The sequence below is a fragment of the Centroberyx affinis genome, unplaced genomic scaffold (genome assembly GCF_046629955.1).
Source record: "Centroberyx affinis isolate AG114_WGS23_722 - 3 ecotype Tasmania unplaced genomic scaffold, CSIRO-AGI_Caff_v1 ptg001585l_1, whole genome shotgun sequence".
In the NCBI taxonomy this organism is placed as follows: domain Eukaryota; kingdom Metazoa; phylum Chordata; class Actinopteri; order Beryciformes; family Berycidae; genus Centroberyx; species Centroberyx affinis.
The window spans coordinates 129,903-152,111 of record NW_027280035.1 but is presented as its reverse complement, the minus strand read 5'-3'; the positions used below and the strand labels follow the sequence as shown (position 1 = coordinate 152,111).

Genomic DNA, 22,209 nt, shown 5'->3' with positions numbered 1-22,209 from the left:
GGCATTCAAAGCTAAACTACACCCGCATGGTCTACAAAAATAAATCACAGAAAAAGTTTTTTTATTTTTTTTATTGTTTTTATTGATTACTTATAATACAGATACACATAAATATGAGATTAGTCAATTTCTTCTCTAGTCCGAGATGGGAAGTTCCTCCAGCGTCATGGCAATGGCTCGGACTTTGGGATCGTCCAGCCAGTTCATTTTACAGGCCAAGAGGATGCCCTGAGGAAACACACTGACATTAATACACCAGCTGCTAATTTAACAATATGCACTACTCATTAGGACATTGTATGCTCTGCAAGATTCCTGTATAATTTACCCTCAGGACGTCCTGTGTCATAATGGCCATCTTCCTGTATTTCTCCAGGTTAGCCTGGCCTTTCTGGAGGGCAGCTTTGTACTTCTCCATATCCGGGTGCTCTTTCTTGTACATCAACTCGTCCATCTCTTTCATTTTCTCATGCGTGAGCCGCTTCAGCTCTACAGAAAAAATGATTAGTGACATGTTGAGTCATGGTAAAAAAAAAAAAATCCCACTATCTATCTTTTGAGTTCTCTCCTCTCACTATGTGTTCAACTTTCACTAACTGTTGACAGTGCCTTGTTTTCAGCTGAGCATCTCAAATACATACCAAGCCTCTTCTTCTGTGTCTCTGTGATTTGATCCTCAAGTTCTCTTGATTCCTGTTGACAAGAGGGAATCAGGTATGGAACTAAATTATATTTCAATTTGATAGAACATTTTTTTTTAAATTCACACATCTAAGTTTGTGTTAATAAGCAGTCAACCTCACAGAGACATTAACTGTCTACCATAGGAATCAATTCCCCTTCCCTACATTTCATCATCAATAATTGCAAACTGGCAACAACCTAAATCTGCATCCTTGGACAAGAAGACAAACGGTCTATTCCATACAGCAGACACCCCGTTAACTTATTTCACGTCAAGACAAAGTTCTGAAACTATTCAATAAACATAAATCCATTTTAAATAATTAAATATCAATGCAGAGAAACACTGAACCAATGTGCACACAATGGATGATGAGGCTGCTTACTTGCTGAAGGTGTTTTATACGTGAACAAAGGGCCATGCAGCGATCGCTCACTGCTTTCATTGCACTGTAAAAAAAAAACCCCAAAAAAACATAAGTGTTATAATTGCAGTATTTACATTGTGGTATTCCTGTTGTGGTGCTATATGTGGTGCTTATAAAAGTGGTACATCTTTGGAAACTTGTGGAATGTAATTAGGTTAATGATTTTTTTTATTACACTGGTGATAAGGATAACCCATTTCATTTATATGTTAAAAATGAACACTTTCTTTTGAACTAAACACATGCATGACAGTTTCAATCTGCTGGGAGTTGACTTACTCAGAATCTGGATCATTCTGTTCCAGCTTTTCTGCGATAGTGTGCCACATCTGCATTCTGTAAGGTGCAAGTCAAAACACTGATGTGACACCAAATCAATGTTCAATGCTTCTATACTGAAGGTTAGAAAGTTAAAGAGATGGAAACTTGTTAACAAATCCCTCAGTTTGATATCTACCTGTGCAGAGTCATTGTCTTGTTAAAATTCATCGTCTTTGCCTCTTCCAGCTCACTGACATAATCAGGCCTGTGACATTTTCAAAGAAAAAAATGCATGTTAACAGTGTAAATAGGAAATTAACTCTAAAATTAATTACTATTTTAGAATACTGTTAAGCCATTTTAACACTCACAACTCTCTCTCGGCTTCAGATTTGCTGCATGATCGTTTGCTTTTTCCTGTTATAGGAAATTTGACATTGATTATAAAGTTGTACTTACTTACTTGTACAAAAATACAGTGTGAGGGAATGCATTTATGCACATAATTATGTACCTGCACAGAGCTGTACTGCCATCTCAAAGCACTGGTTGGACATCTGCTCCTTTATTCTGAAAAGAAAAAAGAAATTTCAGGTTTAAAAAGTTTCTATTCAATTGTCTGTTTCAGTTGTGCCAGGGAGAAATGGGTTTTCATTGATATGAGCATGACACCATTAGATGAGAAGTGAGTCTAAATGAAAGATGTGTGTTGGGGGTGTGATTTGTCAATTCAGAGACTGGATAATAAACGGGTTAATGCAGGTGTGGGACAAGAACCTCAGCATGTCTGTAGGTGAGGTGTCCTTCTGTCCGCTGGAGCCCTCAGGAGCTGGACGATCCTTCAGCACCACGGCCTCCACTGTGAGGCCGAGGTTTCCCACGTCGTCAGATGGGTCCATGTCCAGTCTGATGGGACTCAACACCCCACAACCAAAGAGCGAGGCTGCTTCACATCAGCTGGGATCAATCCAAGAGAAAAAAACAACAACATTTGACCAATTTAGCATTGTTTACATGCAATGACTAAATTACAGTTCTTATGCAACTACTGCCTTGTCTCCACTGCCATGTTACAACCCAGGCAGAGCTCATCACAGGCTGTGAGATCATCCATAAAGGTCATGGTGCATCAGTCTGCTCAAAATGAATGCAGTAAATTGATTTCTAATGTGCTAAATAAATAAGCAGGAGGATAACAGTTAAGAACAAAGAAAGCGCTCAAAGTAATGTTACAGTTAATTGAGATTACTTGGTTAATCATAAAAGCCAGGGTGAACACAGCTAACATTTTGTGAAGAGAGGGTCGCACTCAGAGACATATCATTCACTTGATTTAATTGTTCATCTGTCACAGAACGTTTTCGGCCATCCAGCCTTCATCAGTGTGTACAAATGAAGGAATCCATCTTCCATCCATCCATCTTTTTTAGGGACCATCCAATGTCCCTGAAAAGAAGCCTACCTGTGAGTCAGCTTTACAGGCTTAAACGCATCTGTAGCACAGAAGATGAATTCACCTCGCAAAGTAAGAACATGTTACACAGGTTCAGAGAAAAGGGTTATCCGGAATCATGCCTGAACTCAGCGATGGAGACTGTGATCGTACTCTGCAAATTATGTTCTAACTTATAGTTCTTTCAGTTCAGTTATTAAATCTACAGTTATGAACATCCTCCTTTGTTCACATACAAGGGGGCAATAAGTCTGAGAGATCGCTTGGTGAAGGCTGATTCACATGCAGCTAGACCGAAGGCATTCATTTAGGGAAGTTTCCCCTGTAGATCATGCACCTCATGTGGCAATATGGTGAAAACTTCACAAATTCAATGACACACACACAGGAAAGGAGTACAGAATCAGATCCCTAATCACTTGCAACACGACCCATGTAATTTATTTACTCTTCTGTCAATGTAACAAATACTACATAGGTCAAACATCTCGAAAGTTGAAAATTAGGGTCAATGAGCACAGAAGTAGCATCAGACAGGCAGACATGACATCACCCGTGGCACGCCATTTCTGTGAACATGGGCACAAAGTTGAGGATCTAAAATGTATTGGAATTGAAAAAGTGTGTCTCAACCGAAGAGGTGGTAATCATGAAAAATTACTCTTACAACGGGAGTGTTTTTGGATACATCAGCTAAAAACCCTTTATCCTGCTGGCATGAATGAAGAATGTAATTTGATCCCTTTTCTATAAACATAAGTCAAGTGACACTATATCTTCCAGAGTGTTATCTGTTCCTGCCATTCAAAAAAAAAGTTCAAAAAGTTTAAGTTACTTTGTAAGGAATTAAAAAAAAAATGTTCAAAGTTGCATTATCCCAAATTAGTAAGTGTGACTTTGATAACAGATATAACTTTGGAGGCTGTACTGATCCCTTGATTATATTGACATGTTTAAAGGTTTTTGCCAACCATTGGTTTGAACTGATTTATGAACGGTGAGAAATCTGAGGCCCACAGTGATAGCCATAGCTGTTTTGGAATATGCTTTGTAAATAATGCTAATTTTAAATATTGCTATTTCAGTATGTCTAACTGGAATGTGGATGTACTTCAGATGAAGTTGTTTGAAATTACAATGCACAGTATTGACTGGCAGTGAACTTCTATGTGATTCCATTCTATGTGATGTGTTTCCATGTGATTACAACACCACAATGATTAGAAATTAGGTTCACCTGGCAATTTACCTGTCCCCTATAAATAAGGAACGTATTCCTTCATTTGTACACACTGATGAAGGCCGGATGGCCGAAAACGCTCTGTGACAGATGAACAATTGAATCAAGTGAATGATATGTCTCTGAGTGCGACCCTCTCTTCACAAAATGGTTTTATGCATCTAGGATAACGCACCAGGTGGTCAGAGCGCAGTGGCATCCCTGTGAACACAGCTAACAGAAATAACGCACAGGAACCAATAAACTAGCCTTGTATAGACTATTACTCTCCTATGAAAGACTACTACAGTGATTCCCAAGGGGAGTTGCAGGAGGTCCAAAGCAACATGACAAATAGTTTGATTTCGCCAGTATTGTTAGCCTAAATATTGCAGATGAATCTACCTACAGTGTAGACAAATATACATTTATGCACTATAATCTCTAGCCAGACGAAATTCTTCCACATGGGGGTAAGTGTGACAGAGGGTGTAGTAGGTTAACACATATCTATATGGGGGTTTTTTTTGCATTAAAAACACAGAAATCCCAGTAGTTCAGGGAGTCAATACTGATGAATACTGAACCGATTCTACGCCTATATGCCTATACCTACATGTTGGATCAGCTTATCGTTGAGCTAAACGTTAGCTAGTTACATCCAAAAACCAAGCAAGCAGATGTGAACAGCCAAACCAACCATTCTGTCACACAAACGGACAGGCTTGGAAGAAAATGTCTTACCTTGTTTAATTTAGGTTAAACGAGACAGCAGCAACAGTGATACTCCCCCGCATCTAATGACGTTACGTTACGTTGTAAACAAGGCTGTCTGACAGTTACACTTTACGTTAGCCACACTACCTGGTGAATTAAGTAGCAACTTTTTATAATAATTATATAGCAATTTCCTGCAGCTGGCACAAACAATATATTGTTTATTCAGAAACGGCACTGCAATTGGCCACTGTATGAAAATCCCTGCCGTTACGACTCTTTCATTGGTTTAAATTTACGCCTTTCAGATCAAAAACCCGCCAGGAAGTGACACCATAAAAGAAGCCAAGACTAGCCTACAATAATCATGTTGTCCCACGCCGATAATGCAGCGCCCCCTTCAGGCCAACAGCGACAACCATTGAAATGTGTTTTATGAGGGAAACAAAAAGGTCTGGAGGAGAAACTTATTTCTCTTGATGGTTTGTCATGATGATACACGCATGTGCAAAATTTCGCGACTCAAACAAGCCAGAAGAGTAGAGTTATAATGTTTTATGTCAGATCTCAGTAGCAACTTTACATAATATTTGAGCTGTATGTATGCTAGTTGCCTGCAGGTTGTGTGCTTCTGGTTTTGAAACTTATCTTTACCAATGAGCAAATTGAAGTGATTTATATCGCTGGATATCAGTGAGCAAATGGCTTTAGAATTTAGAGGAGGTTTTTAAGATTTGAGACAACTGAGAGGCGGATTGTGCAAAAGAGGCTTCAACTCAATACCAGGAAGATATCCCTGATATTTTGTTCATACAGTGTAGTGATGCAGGATTGTCCTGCTCCATCCGCTCACTAGGGGGAGGAATTTCACAGAGGGATTTGTGATGGTGGCTTTCTGTGCAGCTGATCAACTGTAAACTCACACAATGGGGCGGCTATCAAACTATATTTATTCCCATATTTGAAATACACATTTAATGCTGATTAAACACTTTTGACACTGAATAATATGTAATGAATTAAATCTTCAATAATGATTGGACATTGTTGGCCTCCAAACAAGTCACAACATAGCTGATCTTCAACTCCAAATGCAAATGCAAGTGGGCCGGTTACATAACTATCAACAAAGACAGTGAGGAATCCCATTGGATGGAGCTCAGACTCCCTTCTCTCCTGGGGATTTATTGTAGGGTGAATTCCTCTCTCCATTCCAGTTTGGCAAACCGGCTGAGAGGTCTGCAATGGAGAGCACAAGAAGGGTATGTCAAAGAAAGATACTGAAAATCATGTAAGTCTCTCTCTCATGGTGGTTTTGTGTATGCATGCAACCTTTTCTCTCATTTGTAGCTCTGAGACTTGTTGTTTGTGTACACAATTCTTGATTAAACTATCCAAGAAATTAACAAATTTTAAGACGACTCCTAACTGCAATAGTAACCCATAATGTGCTAATGGCAGCAGTTATGTGAGAGTGGGTGTCATTTAAAAAAGAAAGAAAGAAAGAAAGAAAGAAAGTGGATATCTAATTTTGGAACAAAACTCTTTATTTATGAACAGATTTATTGTGTCATTTTTGCTTTAGTGTCTTGTATCACAAATATATAAGGATCTAAAACTAAAACCTTGAGAAGATAAGGACTTTTTTAGTGTATGTGACAAACCTTATTTTAAGTGAGCAGATAATTCTGCATGAAGAGCCTCAACCTATCCGACCTGTCAGGCAACTTACACACAGAGGAGCTGTAAGTAAACAAACGCCTACTCAAGTAGAATGCCAATACTCATCTAAAAATAAAAAAAAGTTGAAGTACCATTTCAAATACTTTACTCAACCAAACTATAAAAGTACATGGTCTTAAATTTACTTAAATAGTCCTCTAAAAAGGCATTTCTAATGATGATGAAGATTCATGATTTCTGAATAGTAACAAGTCTGTTTTGAAAATGTAGTGAGTAGAAAGTATAGATTTTTATTTTGAAATGTAGTGAGTAAAAGTAAAAAGTAAAAAGTCTTAAGTGTAAGAAAAACTCAGTACACTCAAGTACAGATACTTGAAAATCTTACTTAAGAACACTAACAAAGTACTTTTACTTTGTTAAGTACAACTGAAGAACAACATCAACTGACCTCTGCACTTAGCATGCCTTTAACCTGAAGGGACATGCATGTAAATACCCCAAAAGTGACATAAGTAAGACTGTGTGTGTGTGTGTGTGTGTGTGTGTGTGTGTACAGGGTATCTTGGAACGGCTGAATGCTGGAGAGGTGGTTGTAGGCGATGGAGGCTATGTGATGCAACTGGAGCGACGTGGCTACGTGAAGGCAGGACACTGGACCCCAGAGTCTGCTGTGGAACACCCTGAAGCCGGTACAACACACACACACACACACACACACACACACACACACACACATACACACACACACAGCATACACATTACAATGATAATGCAGGGAGGGCAGCACTAGGAGAGATACCACAAGCTCTTGAGATGCGTGTGAAGGGTGTTTCACCAATGTGACTATTGACTACTAACAAAGCTGTTCATTATCTTCTCTCTGCCTTTGAGAGCGATCTTAATAATAAATGACAATTTTAGATCTGTCCGGAATCGGTCTGTTATCTCTAAGAGCCCCACATCTCTCTCTCTCCCCCTCTCTCTCCCCTCTCTCTCTCTCTCTCTCTCTCTCTCTCTCTCTCTCTCTCTCTCTCTCTCTCTCTCTCTCTCTCTCTCTCTGTCAGTGCGACAGCTACACAGGGAGTTCCTGAGGGCCGGAGCCGACGTGATTCAGACATTCACCTTCTACAGCAGTGAGGACAAGCTAGAGATGAGCGGCAATGTCACCAACATCACCGTCAGTTGTCATCCTTGTTGTTGAAGGGATTTTGGATATGAAGGGTTTCATTCCAAAACGCTATAAATCAATTTTGGAAAGATGCTACCTGTAATTCATGAGGCAGCATTTGAAAAACAAATTATTTCATCCGCAAATGCCTTCAGATGACTTCTAACTTCAATACGAACCCATAATGTGCTTAACATTCATGCCAGCAGTCAATATGCGAGATAGGGTGTCATTTTTTTTTTTTTAAATGATGGATATCTAATTTTGGAATAAAACTTATTTTGTGTAATCAGGATACAAAAACTTAGGAATCAGTTTAGAATATCTGATCCTCCTGTTCACCATACATGATGAAAAACATCTTCACATGGGTCTGATATCCCTCCAATCTGTTCCCGTCTGATCCAGGGAACCCAGATCAACGAGGCAGCCTGTGACCTGGCCAGAGAGGTGGCCAACGAGGGCGGTGTGCTGGTGGCGGGGGGCGTGTCCCAGACCCCCTGCTACCTGAAGAGCCACAGCGAGACGGACGTCAAGGCCATCTTTAAGAAACAGATGGACAACTTCCTCAAGAAGGACATTGACTTCTTAATAGTGGAGGTATGAGCATGAGCAGCAGCACCCCAAGAGGAAGTAGTCTACAGGTTTCCGTCCCAAGTGAAGGTTTAATTATTGAATGCACATTTCTCCTGCAGTTCTTTGAGCATGTGGAAGAGGCGGTGTGGGCGGTGGAGGTGATGAAGACCAGCGGGAAACCGGTCGGTGCGACACTCTGCATTTCCCCTGAGGGAGACATGCATGGAGTCCCACCTGGAGAGTGTGCTGTCAGGCTGGCCAAGGCCGGTACGCTGGCTTTCTATGACTGTCTGTTCATTTAATCATGTGGTAGTTGTATCTGCTGATTACATTTTGTGTGTGTGTGCACAGGAGCGGACATAGTTGGAATAAACTGCCACTTGGACCCTCTGACGTGTGTTCGTACGGTGAAGCTGATGAAGGAGGGGCTGGAGCAGGCCGGTCTCAAGGCCCACCTCATGGTCCAGCCGCTGGGCTTTCACACTCCTGAGTGCAACCACACCGGATATGTCAACCTGCCTGAGTTCCCCTTTGGTCAGCCTTTTGTAGATGTATTTCTTTTGTAGAGAATGAAGAAAAAAATAATATTTCACTTAAAAATAGAGTAAAAGCCGAATATTGTCAAATGAAATTATTCAAATGTCTCTAGTGGTGCATGAAGAGACAAAATAACTTTCTTACACAACAAAATGAAAAAAATGGGAAACTAAAAATTCCCCATAAGGCTTCATCAGGTCATGATATCGAACATGCACATGACCGTCTTAAAGGTTAAAAATCTACAATTAGGTGAGTAAGCAGGTGTCTGGAGTTTGATGTCCTGCCCATATAACACAGGAGTAGGGCTGGGCGATATATCGATATTATATCGATATCGTGATATGAGACTAGATATCGTCTTAGATTTTGGATATCGTAATATCATGATATGGCATAAGTGTTGTCTTTTCCTGGTTTTAAAGGCTGCGTTACAATAAAGTGATGTAATTTTCTGAACTTACCAGACTGTTCTAAAACAGGGAAGGAAACCCTGTCTTTGCATTTTATTTTGATCACAGTCTTGTTTTAATGAAAGTGCTTGTGACATCTCACATGTGGCTTTGACTTACAATTTAGCCTACTTCGTAGAAAATACCGAGATATATATTGTGTATCGCCATTCAGCCTAAAAATACCGAGATATGATTTTTGGTCCATATCGCCCAGCCCTACACAGGAGCAGCTCTAGTATGTAAGTGCGGATCTCATTTTGTAAATTCACGTAGCATATGTGACGGTTAATGAAAACGATGAGTATAAGCTTAAATATATTCTTGTCCTTACAGCGCTGGAGACCAGAGCGATGACCCGCTGGGACATGCAGAAGTACGCCAGAGAGGCCTACAATGCTGGAATTCGCTACATAGGCGGCTGCTGTGGATTTGAGCCTTATCATATCAGAGCTATAGCAGAGGAGCTGGCCGCAGAGAGAGGGTTCCTCCCACCGGCTTCAGAGAAGCATGGACTCTGGGGTGCAGCTCTGGAGATGCACACTAAACCCTGGGTCAGAGCCAGGTGAGAGAGCAGGAATGCATCTGAGTGGAAATATGAACTCGGTCTTATCAAATTAGTCTGCTAAATCTGCATCAGATAGTTTAAGAAAAGTGAAAACAGTGTAATGTCTTGTACACAGGATGGCATTGTATGGATTAACATTACAAAGGAGGGAAAATAAAGGCAAAAGAAGTGAGAAAAAGTATATAATCATGCTGTGAAGATAAATTGGTTTGCAACCTACTGAACTACCAAACTTAATTTGTCCTAGGGCTCGTCGTGAATACTGGGAAAACCTTCTGCCTGCTTCTGGACGTCCCAAATGCCCTTCCATGGCCACTCCAGCCGCTGAGTGAATGGGTAGCATCGTGACAGCTGGCATCAGACATGCATGATGCCCCACCAACATGTTCTTTTCTTCTCATCTTATGCTCTTCGCCCCATTCGAGGCATAAGACATCAACAATTTTCCTCCACCTATCCCGGTCTTTAGCAGCTAGTTGTGCCTCGCCCCATGAGAGGTCCTACCAAGATATTCTTCTGTAATTAATATACGCTGTTGTTTTTATATGACTGACCAAATGAACCACATGCTTTTCATAATGTAGCATCAAGAATTTATGTCAAACAGCCATCTGATCATTTAGCCTAAACCTTCTCTCTGTTTACAGAGAGATTCATGAAGTGCTTTGAGCTGTTGTAAAATTCAAGTGACCATTTAGACTCCACAGGCTGTCTCATTATCTTGACTGTAATACTGTGGTCTTCTGTGTAACATAGCAGTGTTAAAAAATTATCACTAAAGGATGTTTGAGATTGTAATACCCAGGTGGGTCAACCACTTACTCATACCATGTACACACCATTGCTTTAGTTCAATCATTTCTGATGCAGCTATGTTGTCTAATTTCTCTCTCCTCCGTTCCTTTTCATATTCTTCCACTAAATCTAACCACAAACATAAAACCAACCCTCCTTAATTTCATGTTCTCAATTAACACACTTACATCCTGATGCTCATCATAATGACATTTATGTCATTTTTGTTAGATTGTTACAATCTGCTGCTATACATTGTCACATATTCAATAAACAACTCAATCAATGTCTCTTCTCTTCATATCTGTGCAAGTTATCTTCATATTTCCAACAATGTTGTTTCTTAATTATTATGTTAAGAACTCTTTGACACTGCAGAGAGATATTAGGCTGAAAGTGGAGAGGAGCAAGCGAGTGAACTGGCTCAACCGATTTGCTGGAAACACAGCTATTCTTACTTCCTTCTTTACATTCTGAGCACTATTTTGACCAATAGAGTGTGGTCATGGCTGGGACTGGTTACAAAGGCAGGCAGTGATGTTTTTGGGGGTCAAAGAAGTAAGTAAACTCCTTCAGTCTTGGCCCTGTGGTCAGATCAGGATCCAGCAACCTATGCAGATAGCGTGAAAGAATTAACATATGTCACTGCCAACCTGTGTGTGAGAAAGTTTATTGATTTGGTCATATGTACATATTTATGGGTGCGTGAAACATTACACATATGATTATGTGTATGTGTAGGTGTCTTTGCATGTGTGTGTTTACTATAAGCAATGTTGTGTGATTTTTGTATACTGAAAGCAAGAAGATGGTGATAGGCGATGGAGGCTAAGTGAAGGCACAGGACTGGATATGTGAGGCTGAGGCAGATCTCTCTTTCTCTCTCTCTCTCTCTCTCACACACACACACACACACAGACACAGACACACATTAACGCACACAGACCACTGACGTGAGTGTTAATGAATCATCCATTAACCTAACAATACTCAAAATCAGGGGCAGTGGAAATGATGTTGCATATCCTGGTTATAAAAAGGGCAGGTTGGGAGTTATATAAGGTCAAGAAAAAGCTTGTTTCCATTTCACCTATTAACTCTTACTGAAAATGTTTTTTTTCTGTGTCACAGCACCCTGACTGTAATAGTAATTGATGTACTCATTGTACCTCACAACATGAAAAAAAACAAACACCCTGTGGTAGTTCTGAGACCAGTACCACAGGCTACAGATTAAACCCTGTCCATGTTTCCACTATGGATTAGTTCAGTTTTCCTCCTTTGTTCTGGCCGCTGTTTACATCCCACCTCAGGCCTGTGTTAGTGAGGCATTACAACACCTGGCTGACCAGATATCTAACATGGAGCACAAACATCCAGACTCCCTGCTCATTGTTCTTGGGGACTTTAACAGAGCAAACCTCAGCCACGAGCTGCCAAAATACAGACAGCACATCAAGTGTCCCACCAGGGACAAAAACACACTGGACCACTGCTATACTGTATTAAAGGACGCCTATCGCTCTGTCCCCCGTGCAGCTTTGGGACTCTCTGATCACTGTCTGGTTCATCTTCTCCTGACTTACAGGCAGAAACTAAAATCTGCTAAGCCTGTGGTCAAGACTGTGAGGAGATGGACCCACGAGGCAAGGCTGGAGGCACAGGCCTGCTTTGACTGCACTGATTGGAGCGTTTTTGAGGCTGCTGCTACAGACCTGGACAATCTCACTGACACTGTGACATCTTACATCAGTTTTTGTGAGGACATGTGTGTGCCGACTAAATCCTTCTGCACATACAATAACAACAAACCCTGGTGACCCCCCACCTGCACTCAGGATCTGTGAAGAGGATTTGAGTAAGCTCTTTCAGAGACAGAAGACCAGGAAGGCACCAGGCCCAGACAGCATGTCACCCTCCTGCCTGAAAGTCTGTGCTGACCAGCTAGCCCCCATCTTTAAACAGATCTTCAACAGATCACTGGAGCTGTGTGAAGGACATCACAGGCCGCCTGCTGGACCCCCTGCAGTTTGCCTACCGGGCAAACAGGTCAGTGGATGATGCAGTCAACATGGGACTGCACTACATCCTGCAACACCTCGACTCCCCAGGGACATACGCAAGGATCCTGTTTGTGGACTTCAGCTTGGCGTTCAACACCATCATACCAGAAATCCTCCGCTCCAAACTCACCCAGCTCGCTGTGCCAGCCTCCACCTGTCAGTGGATCACAGACTTCCTGACAGACAGGAGGCAGCAGGTGAGGCTGGGGAAACTCACATCCAGCACCCGGACAATCAGCATTGGCGCCCCCCAGGGATGTGTGCTCTCCCCTCTGCTCTTCTCCCTCTACACAAACGACTGCACCTCAGGAGACCCATCTGTCAAACTCCTGAAGTTTGCAGACGACACAATGGCCTCATCCGAGACGGTGACGAGTCTGCATACAGATGGGAGGTTGAACAGCTGGCCCTCTGGTGTGGTCATAACAACCTGGAGCTGAACAAGCTCAAAACTGTGGAGTTGACAGTGGACTTCAGGAGGAGCCCCCCAACACTGCCCCCCCTCACCATACTCAACAGCATCATGTCTGCTGTGGAAAGCTTCAGGTTTCTGGGATCCACCCTAACCCTAACCCACAATCTCCCAGGACCTAAAGTCCAACATAGACACACTCATCAAAAAGGCCCAGCAGAGGATGTACTTCCTACACCAGCTCAGGAAGTTCAACCTGCCTCAGGAGCTGCTGATCCAGTTCTACTCTGCAATAATCCAGTCTGTTCTCTGCACATCCATCACTGTCTGGTTTGGATCAGCCACCAAACAGGACATGGGAAACGGGCAGACAAGATCACTGCAGACCCATCACACCCTGGACACAACCTGTTCCAACTCCTCCCCTCTGGTAGGCCCTAACTGCAATACAAAGGGGGAGGAAAAAAAAAGCAGGAGTGAAAGGCCCAGATCCGGGATTTGCTCCTGTTCCTCCTCCTCCATCATCATCATCTATACAATATATATATATATATATATATATATACAGGTTTACCTCTGTTCATCTTGTTGTCCTTGTTTTTAGCTGTATATTTATTCTGTGTAAGTACACTGAGCATTGAGAGCAACGAAAAACCGGAGTCAAATTCCTTGTATTTGTACATACTTGGCCAATAAAGCTGATTCTGATTCTGATTCATTGTCTTTTTCTCTGTTTCTCAGTGCGCTTAGAAATCTATCGTCTGAGCTATCAGCAGCAAGGCCTTTCTTGAAAAACTTGCACAGTAGATTAAATTAGAGTGTAATTTGAGATTTAACACATTCACATAGGCCAATAGTAATAGGAATGTGTTAAATGTCAAATTACACTCTAATTTAATCTACTGTGCAAGTTTTTCAAGAAAGGCCTTGCTGCTGATCCTTAAACAATTTAATGCTCAAAGCAGAGATCAGTTCCTTCTGCTCCATGCAGCAGCTTTGTCCTATCATTATTTCACAGGACAGAGTCTGGCCTCAAGCAACATAAGTAGACAAAAATCACTCAGGATTTCTGGAGAAATCTATCAGAATATATCAGGGTAAAAATATCTTGGAGCCTCTGCTACAAGAACCGACAATATATGAAAGTTGCACACAGTTTTACACGCACTTTGAGACAGTATAAAGTTTAGTTTTGCAACATCTGAAAATTAAAAAGCAAAATTTTGAATCATTATGGGCTAGGTTATGTGAATATACTTAAAATTTGGATTCTTCAAAGGTGCCACGTGCCGTATTTGATAGTCAGATTTAAACAAATGAGGCCATCTACACAAAGTCAGTCGATTCATCAGCTGTGCTCTGGCTTGCTGGGTTGTATCGCCTGCAGTTACTTTGATTTCATTTTTGGCTCACAGAAGTTTCATGAAACCAAGAGGAACAACTCACCTGGTCGTTGCTAGCTAGTGGCTCTGAGACATGGCTCAGCTAATGTTAGTCATAATTAATACTGCTAGTTCAAAGCAAAACTCTTTAAACTCCCTAATGACAAATGTATGCTATCTGTGAATACAGCCTGTTTGCTGCTGTGCTTTGCAAAACTGGTCTTGTTCCTTCACTCGGTTTTGATTCAGCCGCCAAATCCATAAAGAGAGAAAAGGCAGGGGAAAATAAAAAAAAAGACAAAGTGAGACTGTTGTTCCTGAGATAACATGGCAGAGCGGCAGGGATTAACTGGAAATGAGGACAGTGGGTCTACTATTACTGCTTCGCCACTAGGGGCTACCAAGATCCAAAATATTCCAAAACTTCATGGGTAATGAAGTACATCAGCGAGATATATTCATCATGTTTCCATGGCTGCTTGAAGGACCTGGGACAAACTTCACACTACAGGCTTAACTTACGAATGTGTATTAACTAATGAGGTAAGGAATGAATATATCACCAACCATGTCAAACAAACAAAACAGAATCCTGTTTATCCCCTCTGGGCCCATCGTGGCCTGGGATCCAGGAGTCACTGCCATGGATGCAGAGCCGACTGTTGATATCATGTGTTGAGATTTGTCTGTGTGTTTACTGTATATGAGAGTGAACAGAGACAGGCTCTATGCAGTGAGCAGGCTGCGCTGTGCGCTGCTGTTTGTTTACATGAGTGTCTGGCCGATGTGTTTCTTCCCTGTTGTTAGCCATGAGAAGCAGAGAGATGATTCATCCACTGCTCATTCCTCTGTCTCTCTGGGGAACGGCCGACCGGAGGCCTCAACACAGCGCTGCCATGAGGAACCTACTGGGCAAAACACACATACAGTACACATACATGTAACACACACGTACATAGGCATGGATATACATGTACATGCATATATGAAAGCACACAGACACACAGATTTAAATGTGAGAGGATGGTGGACGGAAGAGGATGACAAGAGAATGACTGAAAAGTATGGAATGATGAACGGATTGTTATAATTTTCTGACTAATACAAAAAAAAATTCATATTATTTTATGGAGTCATCAATTAATCTAGTATTGAGTCTTGCAAATCAAGTCTCAGTCTCAGTCTGGCAAATCTTGTTTTGTTTTTTTTCATGAAAAATAAGATTTGCCAGACTGAGATTTGTTTTGCAAGACAATGAGACTTACAAAGCAAGATTTGCAAGAGTCCTTGTCACTTCAGTGACACAATTTCACTTGTTCCCAATGCAAATCAAGTTTAACAAACTTCAATTCAAGAATTCTCTTGAATCAAGATCTGCCTTATTTGGCCTTGTTTCAAGATATTGACACACACACTTTTTTTGCTTATATGGGATCGAAAAATAAAACTTTAAGAGTAATTATGAGATTTACATTGTTGTTTCTGATATCTGGTCCTTCCTTTGTTAAACATGTGAAGTGAGTGGGCTTTGATTTGGGGTTAGAGGGTTATAAGGTTAAGTTTAAGGTTATTTGTTTGTGTTTTATCAATTCTGTTATCCAGTGTAGTATGACAGCCGATCTCAGGGTAGGAAAGTATTTTCTCTGAAGGAGACAGGAATATATTTTTCATTATAGAGAACGAGACGAGAGAGGTTGCAAAGTAAAAAAAAAAATAGAAGAGAAGCTTCATTTGACTAATGCAGTGCTGGAGGCACATTTATATTTAGCTTGTTGACTTTCATACTGCAAATTTGTAATAATTAGCCTTCACCATCATAGTGCAGTGCACACACGCACGTATGCATGCACACACACACACACACACACAGTTTCTCCATACTGTCTTTCCCATACTTGTGGATGTGGTATCTGGGGTTTGAGTGACACACTGAGCCGGTCTGGAGCCCCACAGATCTCCAGTTCCCTGCAGTCTCACAGACACATGAATAAGTCATGTAGTGTCTGGGCCTATAGGTTTACTGCTGGTCCCGGAGCAGGCTGCAGCTGAAACACTCTGGGATCAGCAGGCATGCAGCAGGGATGAGACGATGGAAGGCAGAAGTAAATCCAATCAGGCTTGAGTAATTGTAAGACACACTTTCACAGATTGGAGTTTTGCACTAAGGTTTGTGTTCTGACGGACATAATGAGCAGCAATTCGGTGTCAGCTTTCTGTTTTGCCCTGTTGATCTGTTGGCTTTTTCCGCACCATTGAAGGAAGACAGAAAGTCATTGGTGTAAAAACCCAACACAGCACCTCACATTTCCTGCTGCCCTGTGAGTTAACCACTGAGGCTGAACAATAGTGTGCCTCTTCCTTTAGATTCAAACCTAGATTTTTGTTAGTTGTAGGTAAGAGTTGTTTACTATCACCCCTAACTCAACCTATGGCATCTCTGCGATGTTTTGCCCCTCATACCAATGTGTTTGCTGGGCCCAAACCTCCACCTTGCAGGTCTATTTATAGTCTACAGTAGTGTCAGCAGCATGGCTCTCTAAAGCTTTTCTTTCTCTCCATTAACCCCTCCTATTAGTAATATGAGAAATAATGTGAGAGCAAGAGGCATTGTTTCACCAAAAGTCTAGATTTATGGCTATCATAATCAGATTTTCTCATTTGTCAATGTTTCTATATATTTGGAATGACACTATTTGATGAAATACTTTTTCAAAATATACACAAAGCACAGCCGTTGTAATATAAAGTTCATTTTTTATGTATCTTGGTCAACATTGCTACAAGGTAATTAATGGGTGGGTATCTAGTTTATTAACTAACATTTATTTGATAGTTTGCATAACAGGGAGACAGGAAAGACTGGAGAGAGAAAGTTGTGGTACATGGTTTGTGCCAACCGATGCAGCTCTAAGTAACTTGTGTCCTAGGAGATTGGAACCAGACCCAGAAGATCCCATCAAGAATTGAATGTTGATGGTTGGATTGAGAGTTCAGAGTACTGCCATGACACCTTCTGTCAGTGTAGGTGAAGGTGCTGAGTCGTCTACAACCAGGGCCGATTTATGGGCTCTTATGTCTAGAGACTCACAATTTCGTTTAAGTTTAACTTCTCTTACTCCTTTTGTCATGCTCTAGTTTTTCTCTGTTTCATGGGATAAACTGAGATCTGTTCTACAGTCTATATTTGGGGAATTTTGAGGCAGTGGAACCAATCTGATTATAGTCACAGAGCAAGATGTAAAGATGAGAGGCCTATTTGGTTTCAGTGTTGGGTGGCAAGAAGTTCCTCATTCATTCATTATTTTTCCAGTAATGAGCAGAATAATAAATCACTTTCACCATTTCAGTAATTATATTACAATTACCAATCAAACAAAATAAGTTGTGTACTTTTGCTATCATATCCTATTATTATAGGTGACTTCTCTCCGGGGGAGGGTGTAATATTCCGAGATAAAACTCAGATTTTCTGAGATTAAAATCAGACATTTGCGAGTTAAAAAAGAGGAATCTCTGCATTAAACTTACATTGTTTCTTGGCGCCATTAGGCCTATGTCACTGCGTGGTTTCCATTATATTAGAACTGGGAACAGCGTGCTTATAATCATTCATAACGGGTGGTTTGTTTGTGCGGATCAACGTAGCAGTGGGCAAATGACTCAGAGATAGAACATTTAAGTTAATTGACAAGTTTTCATCAGGTGCTGCGTGATTGCAAATGCATTCTGAATAACTAACATTAACGTACGGTGCTTCTGCGGTGTAGAGTGATCTTCAAAACTTGCAGGTCCCACCGAGATTTGAACTCGGATCGCTGGATTCAGAGTCCAGAGTGCTAACCATTACACCATGGAACCGCATGGAGAACCACAGAATCCAGTGTGGCCTCCTGTTGCTGCTAAAGGACGTAGTAAAGAGAGGAAAATATATTTTCACTTAACTATTTTCCTTTTGCTGAGAATCAAACGCTGTAAGATCTGGACAAAGTCCTCCTTATTGCTGGAGGTTTATTTCTTTCATTTGACCTTGAACAATCTGTAGTTGCAGGGTAAGCTATAGCTACTGTCTGTGTCACACCATCTAGTCCTGGAGGTGAATTTAGTGGGGAAAAAAGAAAGAAAAAATGATTGTTTTGCAGTTGCTTTTGTTTTACACAAACAGGGTGTGACAATGTCTGGATAACAAGCTAAATCCACCCATGTCAAACCTAAAATTATCTTTGTGAGCAGTGATATACCTGCTGGCAATTATATTATTTTATTTTTCTTATTACATAAAAATTAGCATTGGATTTCTTGTTGTATCCTGTAGCCTATCTGAAGTAAATGTACTTGTGTGAGATGGTGCTGTACTCTCCCAATCTATTTCTCCTCTGTCATCTCTTTCTATAGGGTGGAATAGAAACGTGTATTTCTCATTTCATTTAAAACCTTTGTTGTTGTAGATATTGCCTTTTTGCCACACACTTTCTGTCTCCAATTAGCTTCTCACAGAACTGAATTTTTCAGCGCTGCCTTGTGAACTCTACCTGTAGTGGATAAGGAGAGCGGAGGGGCCCTGTGTACAGTCTGTCTGTGTAAAGGTGAGCTCACTGATAACTTGATGACACTGGCCAGTCTTTCACAGAACTTTAACCCTCTACAAACTGTAATGTAAAAAGTGCTGTGATAGTGTGACTTAATGTGTATAGATAGCTTTATCTTAGGTAGCTAGAACCTGTGTGTAATCTCCAGAACCAGGTAATATTTGCTTGTAATATTAAATGTTTATTGACCCCTAGTGAGATTATCTTCCAATTTGTTTTGTTGTCTATCTAATTTTCTTTTGTTATCTCTTCTTCAGTTGATGTAAAGGGTGTAAGTGCATTGAATAGTACCTCCTACTAATAATAATAGTTATTATTAAAATTTCCCAGGCATACTATGGTGTGACAGGCAGATATTTTGGGTGGTAGGCTAATTATAAGAGGCTAGCCTGATCTCTTTCTACTCTGCTGCAGGGACAACAAAAGACCATGGATGCATTAAAGCTGAGATTGTTGGCATTGCCTGTACAAATGATGGACAAGGAGGTTGTTCAGTGGCTCAGGCTCAGATTTTTAAGTTTGAGATTACACAGGCTGCCCTAACACATGGCGGGATCTTTCATCCCACTGGAGATGGCAGTCAGGAGGTAAGGTCCACATTTTAAAACTCCAACCTATAAGACTCACAGATAAAAATCAAGGAACCTCAGCAGACACAGTTCATGTCTTCCAAAGATTTCTTTCTACATCTCTTTTAGCCTTTGGTGTATTGAAGCAATACAATCAGTTTGAAGGGCTTTACGGGTGTCAGAAGCTAAACAAAGGAGTGGTTTAAGACATGTGACTATCTTGTCTTTAACCCTGACAGCTCACGTCAAAAGGCATAAATTGAGTCCCTGTACTATTCAGAGCTAAATTTGAGGTGGGCTGTCCCTTCTGGCTCCAGCGTTTATATGTAAGGTGTCAGCTGCCTGTTGGGACCTCACCTCACTGCTGCAGCTGTCTCTGTCCTTAGCCCCTTTTCTGTCTCCTCCTCTCCTCTCCTCTCCTCTCCTAGTCTTTTCTTAGTCAGTTGATAAGAGGTCAATATCTTACACTGATAGCTTTCAGCCCATTCTATAGTTTCTACAAGGCCATCACATAGGCCTAACAAATGAAGAAATACTGAATGAGAAAGCATAAGTTTTATTCATGAATCCAAACATATTGCACCAGAGGTGATGTTCCGGGCTCATCAAAGCAGAGGCGAACTCTGTAGGAATCCATTAAGAATTTCTTTTAGCATCATTAGAGATCATCAGAAGAGACGCCTCCAGTGAGGGATTAGCTTTTATCTGCCTCAGGGCCATGCCCATTAAAGAGGAACACTACTCAGTTTAACAATTCATATATGTCATTCCTATCATCTGAGACAGTCCAGTCGGTATTTATTAACAACTCAACAATTCTCTCCCATAGCCAGGATAACTCAGTCAGATAACTTGAGATGTCTTTGTGGTATAATTTTGATCTGAACACCTGATATTTCATAGTCTCGATGTTATATTTGTATAGTAGCCATATCCCTCTGAAAATGATTACAGGATTACTATTCTGCTTTTTGGATGGAATAGGCCTGGTGATTGGACTACACTTAATAATAACATATAAATCCTTATATTGACTGGTATATCTTTGAACTTACCCTGCCTTCAAATGCCATAATTAGTATTTCAGGGCGCATGAACGACTCAACAAAGTGATAAATATGACTGGAAAAGTAGGAATTTTCTATAAGACCCAAATGGCCGAGATGTGACGTTCACGGCACGGAAAGCATACAATGTCAATGTTATTGACATATTGTATGTTTCTGTTTTCACTCTTTATTTAACTTGCAGTTGACATGCATTTTTGTTTTTAATAAATTAAGATATCATGTAGCCTACATGCCTGACATGGATTTTCTCCTCTCCATTCTGCCACCACAGCACAAACCAGAACTCTGCCGCTTGATTCCTAAATCAAAACCTCAGCCACCAAAAAAATACTTTTGTTATGGGATCCACTTTGTTGCTATTTCTGTCGTATTTACAACTGCTGATCTAGGAAGCAGGAGCTTACAGGGAGCACTTGAAGGCAGCAAGCGCCTGTGGTGTAACTGTATCCTTTAATTGTTACAGAAACGATTTTTAAAAGGCGTGATTGGTTTAGAGCTACTGTTTTTTGCAAGCTACTTGGATGCTGCTGTAGCCGACCCTTTGCAAAATATCCTACACTGCTTAACCTAAAACGTCAGCACGTCCCTACGTGCCCTGCTCAAATTGAGATTCTCATGCTGCCTTCATGTACTCCTGGGAAGCTTTTACTTTGAGTGACGTCCAGCTGCAGACCCACGACGCTGGAGCTTGTTCCGCGAGTCTGAAGCTGCATGATATTGGCTTACTTTCCGTTTAGACAGCAGCAAATACAACTTGTCGCGCATTGAAGGGCTTTTGGTCAGCAACAGCAAAATTATTTTATTCTGGCTGTTATTTGTTTCAAGGGTTACCGAGCTAATTTGTACTGCAGCGACAGAATGAAGAGGAAATCGGGTATGTAGCTAAATAACGTTTTTTTTGTCATTCCAAGTGACTTTGCTGGGTCGTTCATGTGCGCTTAAGACGTGGATTCTAATATTTCTGACAGTACTTGAAGGCAACATCAGTATTTCGCGTTTGCGGTCTGGGCAAACGAAGATGAAAACATTGGTTTGAGCTTGGGGACGACGCTAACCCATCTGAAAAAGTGGGATTGGACGAAACCCCTTCTCACACTTATTTATGGTTAATGCCTACCGCATATGAACGATGTACGCCGTTTTTACATCCCGTTTCCAGTTTATGATGAGAAGGGGAGTCTGGAGCCGAGGGATCGGGAATAACGGAACACAGCTGACAGAAGGATCGACCGTTGGACCTGGTAAACAAACGGTCGCATGTACAGATGTGAATCGTGTATTGTCAGAAAGCTAATGAAAAAGCTAACGGTAAGGGATTGGGATTGCCAGGCAGACATCCGAGTAGAAAGCAGGTGGGCCAGAGATGGGAAACGACACCGCACTGCTCCAAATCCATCCGCTTGAGCAAAGAAGGATAGCCAGTCAGCCAAAATATCCTCGGGGAGAAAACTGCGTTTTTTCAACGTTGTAACTCCGTGATAACACTGTTTTGCTGCACTGCATCCGACTCTTAAACAGTGCCAACGTAGGTTTGTTGGTGCGACCAGCTTTATTATTTCTGTCTCATCACTTTGAATCCTGCAAAT

General features: G+C 41.2%; 2 protein-coding genes across 4 annotated transcripts; one reads left to right on the top strand and one right to left on the bottom strand.

Moving 5' to 3' along the window:
- Positions 1-81: 81 nt before the first annotated feature.
- Positions 82-5,011, bottom strand: cenph (centromere protein H). The gene is made up of 10 exons (XM_071527901.1): positions 4,790-5,011; positions 2,151-2,330; positions 1,888-1,943; positions 1,745-1,790; positions 1,570-1,638; positions 1,392-1,448; positions 1,071-1,134; positions 642-693; positions 329-489; positions 82-228 (listed from the first exon to the last, which is right to left on the bottom strand). The coding sequence occupies exons 2-10, from the start codon at positions 2,270-2,272 to the stop codon at positions 136-138; spliced, it is 720 nt and encodes a 239-aa protein (XP_071384002.1). The 5' UTR covers positions 2,273-2,330; positions 4,790-5,011; the 3' UTR covers positions 82-135.
- Positions 5,012-5,984: 973 nt separating this feature from the next.
- On the top strand, positions 5,985-10,815 carry LOC139651054 (betaine--homocysteine S-methyltransferase 1-like). Of its 3 annotated transcripts, none has more exons than XM_071527886.1 (8): positions 5,985-6,053; positions 7,002-7,134; positions 7,510-7,622; positions 8,022-8,213; positions 8,309-8,456; positions 8,541-8,723; positions 9,515-9,743; positions 9,994-10,815. In XM_071527886.1, exons 1-8 carry the CDS (start codon positions 6,027-6,029, stop codon positions 10,076-10,078), a joined length of 1,110 nt encoding a protein of 369 aa, XP_071383987.1. In that variant the 5' UTR covers positions 5,985-6,026; the 3' UTR covers positions 10,079-10,815. The 3 variants fall into 3 exon arrangements, with proteins under 3 accessions (XP_071383987.1, XP_071383988.1, XP_071383989.1); XM_071527887.1 differs by having other exon boundaries at positions 5,989-6,024; XM_071527888.1 differs by lacking the exon at positions 5,985-6,053 and adding an exon at positions 6,085-6,507.
- The last annotated feature ends 11,394 nt before the right edge of the window (positions 10,816-22,209 follow it).

What these genes read in the sequence shown, in the direction of transcription:
- cenph (XM_071527901.1), bottom strand. Translation starts at nt 2,272, where the DNA reads ATGGACCCATCTGACGACGTGGGAAACCTCGGCCTCACAGTGGAGGCC. An exon ending in AAGACAATGACTCTGCACAG is followed by an intron (nt 1,449 to 1,569) that starts GTAGATATCAAA and finishes TGCACCTTACAG; the next exon opens with AATGCAGATGTGGCACACTA. An exon ending in GACACAGAAGAAGAGGCTTG is followed by an intron (nt 490 to 641) that starts GTATGTATTTGA and finishes TTTTTTCTGTAG; the next exon opens with AGCTGAAGCGGCTCACGCAT.
- LOC139651054 (XM_071527886.1), top strand. Translation starts at nt 6,027, where the DNA reads ATGTCAAAGAAAGATACTGAAAATCAT. An exon ending in GCAATGTCACCAACATCACC is followed by an intron (nt 7,623 to 8,021) that starts GTCAGTTGTCAT and finishes CGTCTGATCCAG; the next exon opens with GGAACCCAGATCAACGAGGC. An exon ending in CCTGCCTGAGTTCCCCTTTG is followed by an intron (nt 8,724 to 9,514) that starts GTCAGCCTTTTG and finishes TTGTCCTTACAG; the next exon opens with CGCTGGAGACCAGAGCGATG.